At 43.6% G+C, this 14,015-nt stretch overlaps 1 protein-coding gene across 1 annotated transcript in view; it reads right to left on the bottom strand.

Annotated features, from left to right (window-relative positions):
* Positions 1 to 3,977: 3,977 nt before the first annotated feature.
* LOC103896994 (organic solute transporter subunit alpha) overlaps positions 3,978 to 14,015 on the bottom strand; it is a 21,618-nt gene continuing 11,580 nt past the window's right edge. Inside the window, exons 3-9 of the mRNA XM_009276942.1 lie at positions 12,224 to 12,375; positions 12,034 to 12,107; positions 10,307 to 10,465; positions 7,176 to 7,287; positions 6,131 to 6,277; positions 4,642 to 4,747; positions 3,978 to 4,165 (exon numbers count right to left, since the gene is read on the bottom strand). Of these exons, the coding sequence (XP_009275217.1) occupies positions 3,978 to 4,165; positions 4,642 to 4,747; positions 6,131 to 6,277; positions 7,176 to 7,287; positions 10,307 to 10,465; positions 12,034 to 12,107; positions 12,224 to 12,375 (938 nt within the window). The remainder of the gene's footprint in view (positions 4,166 to 4,641; positions 4,748 to 6,130; positions 6,278 to 7,175; positions 7,288 to 10,306; positions 10,466 to 12,033; positions 12,108 to 12,223; positions 12,376 to 14,015) is intronic.

Below are 14,015 nucleotides of genomic sequence, written 5' to 3'. Positions count from 1 at the left end.
CACATTTAAGAGGCAGCATTTCTGAGAGCAGGGAGGTGAGACTGGGTAACTTCTGCAGCCTGATCCTAGCAGATAGAAAATTCCCCTGTGTGGCTTTGGGCAAGTTCTCTAGATTTCTCTGCCTCGGTTTCCCTTTGCTAAAACAAAGATAATCTTGCTCACCGAGTCCAGACAACTGTTAGAATTACCTAGTTAACACTTTTAAAGGGATCTAAAGCAGTAAAAAAATCAGTGTGTTATCTAGCTCTCTTCCCCCACAAATTGTGTCTTAAAAATAGCAATCCCTTTTACCTGGGAGCTAGGGAGGTGCAAGCAGATTCATGATCCGTCCTGAAGGAACACGTGAAAGGCTGTCAGTAAAAGCAGTAGCATTCAAACTGTCAGCAGCTGTCAGACCTTGTTTAAAAGGGTAAGGAAGCCAAGTGGCACCTCCAAAAGGTGGAGTTGTTGCCACAGACCTATTCTAGCATTTTCATTAGCTGTGTAGCAAACGGCTGCTACCTTCCTCTCTGTTATCTGTGAGTCTTCTTCTGGGCTTCTCTACCGCTTACACTAAATCTACCTATTCCCTAACTTGTTCAATTTACCATTGTTTGTATCCTTATTGTGTTACCTAACGTCCTCCCCTACTCCAGCTCTGGGAACCATGGGATCACAGTTCAGCTCTTGTACCGTCTTTTTTTTTTTTTTTTCCCCTCAGCCTTTCTTGGGAAACAGACGCTGCATAGAAAGGAGGCTCTGTCATCTGGCTGCCCCGGGTCTGCAGGCATGAGCCTATGCCCTCGCACCACCTCCTTGAGGAGCACTCCATGTTTTTTTTCTCCAGAGCAGGGAGAAAGAGGCCGGGGCAAGTGTGAGGGTGCAGGACTGGCTAGGACAATTGGAGGGAGGAGGCAGGGATAGAAAGGTCTATAATCAGCAGAGCACCCTCTTAACACCTTAAACAAATCCTTTGGATATTAAGTCATGAGGCCTTTGCTGCTGACGCACATGAAACACAAAGGCATGCACTTAAATACACTCTTCACTGCCCCCCCTGTAGCTAGCCCTAACCAGGGAATGACAGCTTGCCACTGGGAGGAGGTCTGCCGCGGGGACCTCTTCAAGGTTCCAGCGCTGCCCATGCTGCAGCCAACAGGAGCCCGCACCATGGTCTTCTGGAACAGGAGGGATTCAGTTAGTGTTATTTTAAAAATAATAGCTTGAATGGCAGATGGAAAAGAAGAGCACTGAGCAGCTTTTGTTTGCCAACCCACTCCTGCCACGTTACAAGGTGCTAGCGTTCATTCTCCCCCCTTGTGCGTGTACCGTTCATGCTGCATACCCCTATGTGGGGGAAGCCTCCAGGAGGCTTCATGGTCAGCGCTCACCTTCACACCTGCATCCCCAGCGCATGGCCACCCAAAACACGTAACTCATCTTTTCCCCTGTGTTCTCGTGAATTGCTTCCAAATGCCGAAACTCTCTTAACCTTCGATCACACATCTCTGTGTACGCTTATCTTTCTATTTAATGGTGTTTGTGCCTTTTATCATCACAAAAGACACCGATAAAATTACCTTTACTCTTCCTCACACGGTAATTCCAAGCAAACATATCATAAAGGTTATGCGCTCACCTTAATGCTCATTACTTTACAGCAGCTGTACAAAATGAGTTGTGAAATTTATCTTCTAGCTTTTATTAAATGTTTTCCAATGCTTTAATCACAAACACATAATTGAAAGCGATTTTTTTTTCACTGACCTGAAAGGGATCCTTATCAGAACTGAGACTGGAGGAATTTCCATCTTTCTGTTTTGTTTTTCCATACTCAGACTCGCCTAAGGTCCAACCTAGAGGTTGTGATTTGCAATGTTTTAATTTCAAGAGCACCTGAATGAATGCACTGCAATGCAGGCCACCTGCTGCCCCTGGCTGCTAGCTCCCAGACACCCACCTAGATGCCACACCTAGATTAGGCAGGCTACAGCTACTGGTCTGAGCCAGAGGTGGGGAAGAAATTCTTCATTTAAAAAGCTCAAAAAAAAAAAGAAATTTGTAACAATAAGACCCATACATTCTACTGCACTCACATAAGCTGTAACTCAGGAAAGCTCTTAGGCACATAATTAAGGTAAAATATGTCCAATTTTGCTCTGAAAAGGGTTCTGTGTAAGCAAGTGACTTCTGGAATGAGACCTCCATGACTGTACATAGTAAAAAGACACGTCTTCGCTGCCAAATCTGACGTCTGTTTGACAATCACCACGGTACATTTTATTGCTGAAAAATGTCAGACGAAGATCAGAACAAATATTAAATATCTACCCAAAAGCATAACAGCTAGTGATAACTGTGGCTAAATCAGGCCCACACTGATGTCTACAAGATATATTTAACAGGCACTTCAGAGACACGACAGATACCAGACCAACAGTGATGGGTGAAGACTCTTGCTGTGCCCCAGCAGCTGCCTTCGCTGGACCTACAGAGACCACCACTTCTCCATACGCTCCATCTGTTTTTGAATGCACTGTCCATGCTATGGCGCATGGATCTGCTCTTCCATGCCACAGATCCCACCCACCAAGGCATAACCCTTGCGGAACCGCTACAGAAAACATTTTCCAGTAATGCTCATTTGTCTCATTTTAATTCCTTGTAAACTAAAAATAAAGCCCCACTATCTGCCTAGCTTTGCTCTGATGATAAGCTATATTGGATACAATATAGGTAAAAGATGTTATTAACGTATTTTCCAACATGAAACATTTTCCCAGCCTCTGTAGGGAATAAGCATTCTTGCTGCGTGGATTGGGTATTTACTTCTAGGGATCAGACTAGTCGAGGATAGACGAGTGCTAGTATATGGCGCTGCACCCCCGTCCCAACAAACATCCAAATGCTTACTAAACACAGTATCATTTTATAAATTATAGTGAGCTAATCCAAAGCAATTAGGGTCAACGAAGAACATCAGGATCATTTGCAAAAAGTAAAAACTGGTTTATGCAAAACAGAGCAATGGGTGTGAATTGAGAAGATCTTGAAGTAATACTTGACATCCTACTGGATGCCGGGGCAGGTCAGATTTGCAGTGAAGCAGCTGGGAAGGTAAGGATTTTTTGAAAGAGATTCCTTTCAATAGCTCTTGTCCCCACAGACACCTTTATCGCAAGGATCCCGAGTATCATTATTTCCATTTTCCAAGCAGAGAATCAAAGCACCACGTACCATCACAGAGCAGTGGCAGAAGACATCTCGGACTCTAACTCCTACTTTCTTTTTCCAGGCCAGTGACAGAGAATCTGCCATCCCTAGGAAGAATATCTGCCAGCGACATATTTACAAACAGCAACTGTGTATTTACCAAGTTAGGAGATGAATTGCCAAGGAATGTAAAAAGTCTTGCCCTAAAGAGATCATCATTTATGTAGGCGGAGAGCCCAGACAGGTTTGGGGATTTCAGAACAACCATATGCAAATGTATTTACTGATCAGAATTAGCTATGGTGAGCTCATGGCACAGAGTGAGAGCTGATAAATTTTAATGGAGGAAGGACAGGAAAATGCTGTGTTGGACGTATGACAGTAATCCAGGGTGAAATAAGATTTAAAAAAGTCAAAAGAGATGAACAAGAATGACTCTGGATTAACTCTAAATCATAGCCATTCTAGTAGCTAAAAAATAAAATAAAATCACATTGTGAGACAGTTTGGCTACCATCAAGTGTTCGATAACAGCATAAAAGTACATGGTATGAAATGGTATGAAATCTTACTAAATTACATGGTATGAAAACCCTCACACCATGTATATAGCACTGGAGAATAAACGGGGTTATCTTTCCGCTAGTGGTCCTTTCAGTACTACAGCTCACAGGCATTTATTGCAGAAGTTGTTCCGACACGGACAGTGGCTATTTGTGGTGCAAGAATATACAAGCTCCTGAAGCTGAGCTTCCAGCTCCTGCAGAATAGGAGCACCGGGGCTTCTAAACCCTTGGCAATCCATCTTCACTAACTGCACCATTCAGGATAAACTTAGGAGCCTCCTTGTTGTCCCCAGCTTCTTCAGCCGTACACTCTGGAGGCTCTAGGCCATCGTATCTTCTCCGATAGACCACCCTTGAGATTAGAGTTATCAGAAACATTTCCATGATGAGGAGCTGCTGGGTCATATCTGCCAAAAAAAAGGGAGGCAAAGAAAAGCCCCAAAAAATGACTATCAGACACAAAGTGAATACCTGGCTTATTAATATTCATCTGTGCAAAAGGAACAAACTTCACCATCCTGTCCCCATGACGCAGCGTCTCTCACACTCGGCAATAAAATCAGTTACAGAATTACAGTATTGCCCATCAATAAGCACGCAGTAAGTTATGCATTCAAAACGCAAGAGATTTAACAGTAATTATGCATGTTGATTTCTTGTCCTCTCATTTCTGATTCCAACTCTTCTCATTATCAAGTTTTTCTCTGCGACTATGACAGCTATAAAACTTTTGTTATGGTTTTGTAAGTAAAAGCTGAGGTTCTCCAAAAGCTGCATGATCCCAGGAAATTAGTATTTTGGGAAAACACCAGATACTGCAGTTAGCAATGCTGAGCTGGCACCTTTATAAGTACATGAACAACATCCTTCCAAAAGAACTTACATGCTCCTCTCGCTGAAGAGGAGAGTGGTGGAGCACAGCGAATAATTCTTTGCATGGCCAAGATGTTGATAATAGCTGCCTGCAAGTGGTTCAGAATGAGGATAAACTGCACCAGAAAGAGAAAACAAATGCCTTAGCTACCAGGAAAAGGTTTATAGTTCACACCACAACTCTGCTTTCATAACAGACCCTCTTTTGCCTCATTCCTCCTTTCTTGCCCTCCCTCTCCTCCCATCTACCAGCAGGCTGCCTGCCATTCTGCAGAATTCATCTTCAGGTCAGGATGATATTGCTCTGAATGTGAGCGTTAAATTAAACCTCTGTTTGAAAAGTGTTTCTTCTCAGCCCTTCATTTGGGAGGTGCAATATACACAGAGCTGCCAGCTGAGATTTTAAACAATACTGAGCTCTGAATAATAGGTAACAATGTTTTAAAAACTTCCTGTCAATCTATATGGTCTCCCTTAGTGGAGGAAGGACTCAAAGAACGTTTTTTCTGTTGTCTCCTCTTTTTGCCACAGCAGGGAGATGCGGTGCTCCCCAAGTTATATAGGACTGGCTTCTTTGCCAGAAGGGTTGAAGGACTCTTCGCAGCTTGGCTTCAGCAACAATCACTCAAGCATCCTATTACCTGCTATTTGCTGAGCTAGGCCTTCGCTGCCTTGGGTATATCAAAGTGTCTCTCTAGCTGCTGGTGTAACTGCACGAGTATAAGCTCTTGCATTAACAGAGTTTGCCATCCTAAACCTGGATTCACCCTAATGCAGCTTTGCAGGTGTGCCTATCCTCTTTATTGCATTTATAAGTAAGTGCTTAATAATTTACTTAACAGAAACCTTAGTGCACCAGCCTTTCTGTATGTCCTGTTCAAGAAGGATGCATATCCAAGGATTCTGCTGTACTCTCTTCAGGGTGATGTGGAAGAGGGTGGCCCTGTCCCTGGGCTTTTTCAACCTAACCTATCTGGTTCTGTTCCTTACTATTTAATGATTGCCAGACAGTATTTTCATTATTATCCAACTCTGAAGTGCAGAATGGCCAAGAAAAATATTGTCAGAACAGAACGTTGTGACATGCTCAAACAGCAGCCACCCACACAATGCTCCATATCCTCCCCTAGTTTTTAAAAGTACACACTAGCATTTTAACATTGCGTTTCAGCATACTGCATCTACAAAGCTTCCTTCAAGCCCTGCAGAAGGTGCTGTTTTGATTTCAGTTGCCTAAAGATGAATGGATTTTATGCGGCTTTCACATCTCCAGCACTCCTGAGAGACTAGAGGTAAATTGGCTCAAGCTGAAACTGAACTGCAGCCAAGGAGAGTGCTTCAAAGGGATGCAGCTTTCATCAGGTCAAAATATGCCTTTGCACAATGCATTTAATGGGAAAAGAAATACTATAACTTTTCAACAAAGGACCACGAACCAGAGAGACAGTGTTATACCAGCAGTTAAAAGAAATTCTTACCAGAAATATTAAACTTCTCACCTGATAAAGAGCAAACTTTGGGATGATCTTCTTACAGGTAAGGAGAGTCTTTACTTGTTGAAACATGATTGCAACTGGCCACAGAGCAATAATGGTGAGGACACCAACGAAGCAGCTAATCCATATTGCAGCTCCTTTGGGAGATAACTGAGAAGCAAATCAAACAAGCATACCTATAAAACTTCACAGTGCATTTTACCATTTCCAGGAAGAAGTTGTGAACTGGATGATGCAGATGTTAAAATGCTTGTTTCTATCTCCATGAAAGCTGATGGCAGCAGCAGTTGCTGGGGTTTGCATGGGGAAACTGCACAGTACCCACTGGAGTGTTAGCACAGCGCTCTTGCCCAGCAGGCACGGACATGTAAATCTGTTCAGCCTGGGAAGGTGACAAGTGACACAACCCCTCAATCTGACCCCAGCAACACCAGGGAATGCTCAGCAGCTCATGAGAGCATATTCAGCATGACATCTCAGAGGGATAATTTATTTGATACGATGAAACAACGAAGAAATGTATTACTTTTAATCTGAATTATCCAAGAGGTGAAAAATTATTAGCAGATACAGACTTCTCCATCATCTTGCAGCTTACATGGTACAAAGCAGAAGTGCAGTACTATCTTTTCTACTTTGCACAGACATAAAAATCACTATGATTTGCAGAAAAACATAAATTAGGCTTCCTGTTTACATGCCGGTACATACACTTGTTTCTTAAGGCTGTACCTTACAAAACAGGGCAGGTACATCCCACAGGGCAACCTGCAGTCCTGCTATTCTAACCATACAAGCTGGGAAACATACTGGAGCATAATCTAATGCCTAACCCACCCTGATGCCCAGTTTCTTTCCAAAAGAAGCCAGGAAATGGAGAGTCTGGGAGAAGGCAGAAATTACATGCTTCAGTGTCTCAAAAGAATACAGTAAGGACTCACTTGAAAGTGCTCCCAGATTTCACAGTTTAGTTGTAGGCTAAGATGCTAACATCAACCCTAAAACCTATGGATTTTGTGGACCATCTCCGACTAAAATATTTACTTACATTGTAAAAGGTGTAATTCCCATTAGTCCAAAGCACTATTGATAAAAACATGAGCATGGGTCGAAGGAAAGCAAACTGAAAGGTGCCCAGCTTCAGCCAAAAGAGGGTTCGTCTGGCAAAAAAAAAAAAAAAAATCACATAGGCCAAAATCTTATTAGCAACCTTAATAACATTTTTTGGATACTGTCAACTGCAAAACTTTTCCATTCCTGTAGCATGTGGCTAAAATCTGGGGAGGAACAGCTTCAAGATTAGAAAATCTTTCCAAGAATTACCCAGTGTTTATTTAGTAAAGTCTCTACAAAAATAGTTCTTTTCCTATTCTGCAGCAATTACATACAAACCAAAGCTGGGCAAAACGTGATGTCTTTCTCTGCCCTGAAGCTAACCAGAGAGCCAGTAGCAGCATAACCAGTTTCTGAACAATAATGCCACTTGCTCTTGCCTTGTTGCCTTAATATTTCAGCTTTCCGATGAAATTGGGCAATTTAGCCTTCCTCCTCAGACACTTCCTAGTCCTGTGGCAGATCAAGAAAGGGAACCATACAGACCTACGTGAAAGGACTGGTAGTTTTTCAGTGCATCATCAGTACTACCATGTAAGCATCTGGTTTTGCTCCCCAACAGTAGTCTAGCAGGAGAAAGGAACTATTTTTTACTTGGCCAACTGCACAAGGCCAGCAGGACAGCTCAGGATTTCCTTACTTCTGTCAGCCTAAACTGTGTCCAGAACACAGCCCATACACAGTAACCTGGCCAGACAGCATTAAAGGTCACCAGGAAAGGGGGAGATGCACTTGCTGACAGAGGACATGAAAGCTGACTGACCTGAACTCTCCTTCAGTCTTCCCAGGACAAGCTGTGGCTGCTACGGCTGGCTCACATTTCAGTCTATCACTGTGTATTTCCCATACTGTTAATGTTGTCTTCACTGTAGCTCCTTGTGCCCCTGAGACTGCCATCAGAGATGCCTCAGCAGACAACAGGCTGCCATTTAGTACGTTACAGGATACAGCCATGAACAGGAATTGCATTACAGGAATTGCTCAATTAATATAGCTAATAACCACAGGGTTATGAACAGCACAAACACATGTGGAAGGGCCGACAACTGGCCAGCCATTTAGCGCGTGTGCCTTTTCAAAGATTTATTATTCTCAAAGGGCTTTAAAGAATAATATGACAAACAGTGCCGTCACTGCTACGCCAGGAGTTGTCTTCCTTGTTGACGCAGGTCTCTTTCTTAACCATCAGACCTCTTCTGCCACACCTCTCCCCACTGTATGGCTTGTTACTTTGCCTCATCAGTCTACTGTACCTTGTTAGCTTTCCCAGGACTGCTCGATAGTATATGGCTTTTTAAAAGAATGAATCCCTCCCTTGGAGTAGCTCCCTGTTTCCCCAGAAGATACCTACAGGAGGAATATGAGACTGACCTTTCACTGGTATAGCTTGCCCATGTTTAAAAAAAGACGTACCCTGTAATGGGGAAAGGCTAGAAGTCAGAAGCAGAGACAGCAGATGGGTTTCCCTGTGCTACAGACACCAGAGGAGCCCTAAGCCCTCCGCAGAGCAAAAAGCCTTTTTTTTAAACAGACAGCTGTCCTTCCTCCCAGCAGTAGTAGGCACTATCTAGCTCCTGAAATGAGTTAATATTAGCTAATATAATCCTGGGTAAGCTGTCACTGGACTGATCAACAGGAGGACAGAGTAGAGGATTCTCTCCCAAGCTCCCCGCTACCACAACTTATACAGAGGGTGACAGACAGGGAAAAAAACCCCATATATACTGGTGACACGTTAGATCTATAGCACAGCTCTGTCCCATGCCATTTCTTCCGCTCTGACTGCTGAAACGAGTCTGAACCGATGCCCATGAAAATTAGTAGGAGTCACTTAGATCCGTATCAGTAGTTGCTGATTTTACATCATTGTATTACATCCATTTTTGGAGGTATATTTTTCAGTTGGTTTACTACCTATTCTTCTTGATGGCCCCTCCATGTAAATAATTACTGTTATTCCATTAAAATAAAATGATGGAAAAAAGAGTTTAAATTCTAATACCAAATGAGGCAGTTTAAGGAAGAATTATTACAATAAAAATTAAGAATTTTTGCAAAAGCATCACAAACCGCTATGCTGCGTTCTGTTTGCCGCTTTCATTTAACCAGACCATAAAGCCCCTAAGGTCCCTCTGACACTAATGACTAGGCCCTCATAGAAAAGTCTCTGTCTTGCACATTCAGTCCTTCAGCTTTTGGTTTTAATGAGAGAAACGTTCTCATACTCTGTGCCAGTAGGAAAGCCCTGGGAAATACATGAAGCTTCCAGGCTGTGTAGCGGCATGTAAATGACAGGGTGACACTAGCCAGAGGAGGAGCCCCACCAGGCTGTGCTAAAAGGAGGCAGGGTTTCTGCTACAGTATATTGGCTCCCGTAGGTGCAGCTTTCCATCTTCACCCTACTTCTCAAAGGTTCTTTAATACTAAGTTTAGTAGAAGAAAATATTTGCTTTTGTCTCACCAGACAATGCCATTTCATTGAGATCAAAGCTTTCCAGGAATTACATCTATTTTTTGTTTAAAAATTATTTATCTGAAGTAGTTTTAAAGTCAAAATCAGAATGAAACATTTCAATTTCATCGAAGTAAGAGAAATTTTCTTTCAAGACAGCCTCAATTTGACAATTCTGCTTGTGAAAAATACCCACTTTGGAGACATTTGTTCCCTTCTGGAATGAAAAGAAACTGAAATCTCAGTTATTAGGTTTTCTAGAGTAGAAATTCCTCCTCCCACACACCACTGCTTGCTATAGAAATGGTTTCTTGAAAAAGAATGGGATTAGTTGGGGAGATATCCCAGCGCTCAACATTACTATGAGTGGGAACACTGTACTGGGTTAAACTTGAGAGAGCTCATGCTCTCGACTTATGCAAAATTCTGCATTGTAAATAACGAAATAAATCAGTGGTGGTGTACAGCCCTGAAGTGATGGCACTGTTTAAAAGAGACAGCTTGAGACTGACTTTCGGGAAGCGGGGAGGCCCTTTGCTGTAAGCCTGGCCTTGCCAAGTTGGCTGAATTCCAGCAGCCATTTTCCAGCTGGGAAATCTTAAAGGGCGACTCACCTAGTGATGCGCACACGAGGGAGGCAAAGGCAGCAGCAGCAGCAGGGACCAGTGCTGATCTTGAAGCGACCATTTTCAAACTGCCTGAGGAGCAGCTTTTGACCTCCACACTCTTTAATCATCATCAGTAGGAACTTGTGGATAACTATGGCAAAAAATCTAGGAGAGGAAGAAAATGACAGCTTGAATTTGCCTGTGTGTCTCTTGCATGCCAGTGCCGCCTTCTGTCCAGGGTTTTTACAGCTTGCGCTTTGCAATCAACAGAAATTCTAGCACTAGCTGTGAAAAACCTTCAGCTTTCCAGCACCTTGGAGGACCAGAACTGCCCTAACCTCACCGGAAGAGGAATAAACTGAGGCGCAGAGTAGCTGTGGAATTTCCCAAAGCCGCACTGGTGGCTGCTGGCAGAGTCAATATTAAAGCACAGGCTTTTCTGGCCCAAGTCATTATGGCCATATTTTTCTATCTGTTACCTAGTCCTGCCTGGTCCAAACTTTTCACAAGTAGTCCTATTCCTCCTTTTAAAAAAAAGCCACCTACCAACTAACAACAACAAACATGGCTATGTTCATATATAGAGAGAGCTATCATTGTATGCACTGCCCCAGTCAGGGTGTGGTTCCTCTGCAACCAAAGCCGATCCAAGCACTAACTGCTGCAACCCCACCTCTTCCTCCTACACCAGCTGCACATTCTCAGCCCTTCCCAGGAACTACAGATCGTGCAACTGCCCTTTCCTCCCTTTCCCAAACTGATTTAGGGAACTGATTCACTGAAATCCAACCCCATCAAATAAAAGAGGTCCTCTTCAGCTGCACTGCCTCCCTGAAGGAGCTTGCTGTGCAGCTGGAGACTGTGAGTGGTAGTGGATGCAAGTGAGGGGACAGGAACCCGCAGCTTGGGCAAGGGAGGAGGGGGCATTCAGATAGGCTTGAAGTGCCATAGGACTGGATCCTTGGAAGTTTTTGTTAATCTGCACTACCTGCACAAATTGCTGCATGCTCACAGTGTTCCCTGCTACTGTGTTTTCCCTTTTCCCTCCTTTTTTACTCTACTCTCTTAGTAAATGTAATGCAACAAGGGGTGAGGCTATTCATGAGAGTCTGTGATAGAGTCCTGGAGCAGGTTCCCAAATCATCCCAAAATCAACTGTGAAGTGCCCAAGGCCACGGCGTCCCCCCACCTGGCTCTGCCTACCAGGGCGGCGCCATCACCTCCAGAAAGCAAGGACCACATTTCTCCGTTCTTCTCTGTGCATGTCAGAGCTGTCATGCTCGTACAGAAAGTGCTTTTATCAGGACAACTGCAGACCATTTTTACATTGATATACTCATCGGAGGTTCACTTGCCACCATTAATAATAGACCTCCACAGCTCATCATTAGTAAAAGCACAGAGAAGTCACAGGTCAGAGTCTCATTCCACATGACACGCAGAGAGAGGAAAGAAAGAGTACTGCTTCAAAGCTACTGTCAATCTGAGGGATCAATTACATGCGAGTCACAGATCTTTCATACTGAGGTTCCCACACTAGGGGACTGTAGCACTGGGAACTGCTTCAGCATTTTCCACCTCCCAGGAAAGAGCTGCCAAGAGATTTCAACTCAAACCAAAAATTACTAAATTGTTAAATTTACAAAATGACTGTGTTTACCAAGAGCAGCAGATGTTTAAAGGGAAGAAATTCAGGGTTTGGGGTAACGTCTAGAAACAAGCAGAATACTCACGCTGCTGCTGTGAAATCTGTAAACATCGTTGAGCGAGGAATCCACATACCAATGCATGAAGTAGTAGCGATCACCTACAGAGAAAGGGAGGAGGGTTGTACAAAGAGCAGAGATAAAGCAGGTTCATGTGGATTTTCAGGGAAACCCTATCTTCAACATTCAATATTATCTCTTTTCTGTGATAACTTACTGGAGCTGCAGCATTAATCCAAATTATGATTGATCTTTTGGAGGAGGGGATTTTCCTGTAGATGTAGACTGCTTCCTCTACAAACACCAGATTGGCAATTAGCGTCATCAGAGTCAAGATTGCAAACAGAAATCTCCCTGGTAGGTCAAGGCCTGCAGAGAGAGAAAAGAAAACAGACAGTTCTGATTTATTTCATAAGCATTCCAAACATTTAATGTAAAGACACCATCTCTGAGGGGCTGCTTAGCCCTATTCCAGCAAATACTTGCTCTCATCCTTAGCTACATACACAGACCATTGACTCCACATGGAGGATGATTCAAAAACTTAAGTTCATGACTAAATCTTTCCAGGATCCACAGACAGCATATGGGAAGAATATACCTCCATGTTCTCAAAGCATTATGCAAAAGTCCCCTTCAGAAAGGTGGCGTTCCAGGACAAATGTCCTTAGATGAATGTAAATATGTAACAGAATATAAATAAATACATAATATAAATAAATACAGTGAATACATATTCTGGGAACTTTTCCAGGCAGGCTACAAGCAAAAATGTATTTACTCAGTATTAGTTCTTTGCTTCCCTTGTATGTTGTCGTGGTTTAACCCGGCAGGCAGCTAACCACACAGCCATTCACTCACTCCCCCCTGCCCAGTGGGATGGGGAAGAGAATCGGGAAAAAGGTAAAACTTGTGGGTTGGGTTGAGATAAAGACAATTTAATAGGACAGAAAAGGAAGAGAAAATAATAATAATGATAAAAGAATATACAAAACAAGTGATGCACGATGCAATTGCTCACCACCCACTGACTGATGCCCAGTCAGTTCCCGAGCAGCGGCTGTGCCCTGCCAGCCAACTCCTCCCAGGTTTTTTTGTTCAGCATTACATCATATGGTATGGAATATCCTTTTTGGTCAGTTTGGATCAGCTGTCCTGGCTGTGTCCCCTCCCAGCTTTGTGTGCACCTCCAGCCTCCTCACTGGCAGGGCAGTATGAGAAGCTGAGAAGTCCTTGACTTAGTGTAAGCACTGCTCAGCAACAACTAAAACATCAGTGTGTTATCAAAATTATTCCCATCCTAAATCCAAAACACAGCACTGTACCAGCTACTAGGAAGAAAATTAAGTCTATCCCAGCCAAAACCAGGACAAGCATGTTTGTGCGTAACTTCCTTAGGCATGCAAACTTTTTAGAGGCTTGGTGGAAGTTTGTGGGGCATACAAACAATGTAAGGATAAGCCCCTGATATATCTAGCCTGAGATAAAACTTGATGCCTTCACCGAATTCTTTTTTACTTCTCCCTTAAAGCTGGATATGGATATCAACATTTACATACGGCTGATGGATTTTTTGTCTCCATTGACACTGGGTATGGATATCAACTTTTGCCCATGGCTGACAGTTGAGGTGTATTTTCTCCCAAGAAAGGTGCTTCCAGAGACAGAAGAAAGCACTACAGTGGAGTCATGCTTAATTTAGGAGTTCATGCTCATCACTGGTACTAACTACTGCTGTGGCCGTAGCCCATCTAAAGGTGTATCGAGCAGTGCCCGCAAAGGTGAGCCTCTGCCCCAGCCTGTTTAACCTAACCTGCTTCAAAAAACCCCAACGCTTCTAGACTTGGCTGCAGGCGGAGCAGTCCACATCTCGGTGGACGTCTCCACACCTTAGATCTCACCACGGGGGAGCCCGAGACCAGGCGCAGGTCTATGGGCTGGTTCAGGGCTCGGTTCGGCAGGTACCGGGAGGCCCCGGCGCTCCCCACCGACTACCCTTCCCCTCGCCG

The sequence above is a fragment of the Aptenodytes forsteri genome, unplaced genomic scaffold (genome assembly GCF_000699145.1).
Source record: "Aptenodytes forsteri isolate BGI_AS27 unplaced genomic scaffold, ASM69914v1 Scaffold273, whole genome shotgun sequence".
Taxonomy (NCBI): domain Eukaryota; kingdom Metazoa; phylum Chordata; class Aves; order Sphenisciformes; family Spheniscidae; genus Aptenodytes; species Aptenodytes forsteri.
The sequence above is the reverse complement of the archived record's forward strand: the minus strand, read 5'-3'. Positions and strand labels throughout refer to the sequence as shown.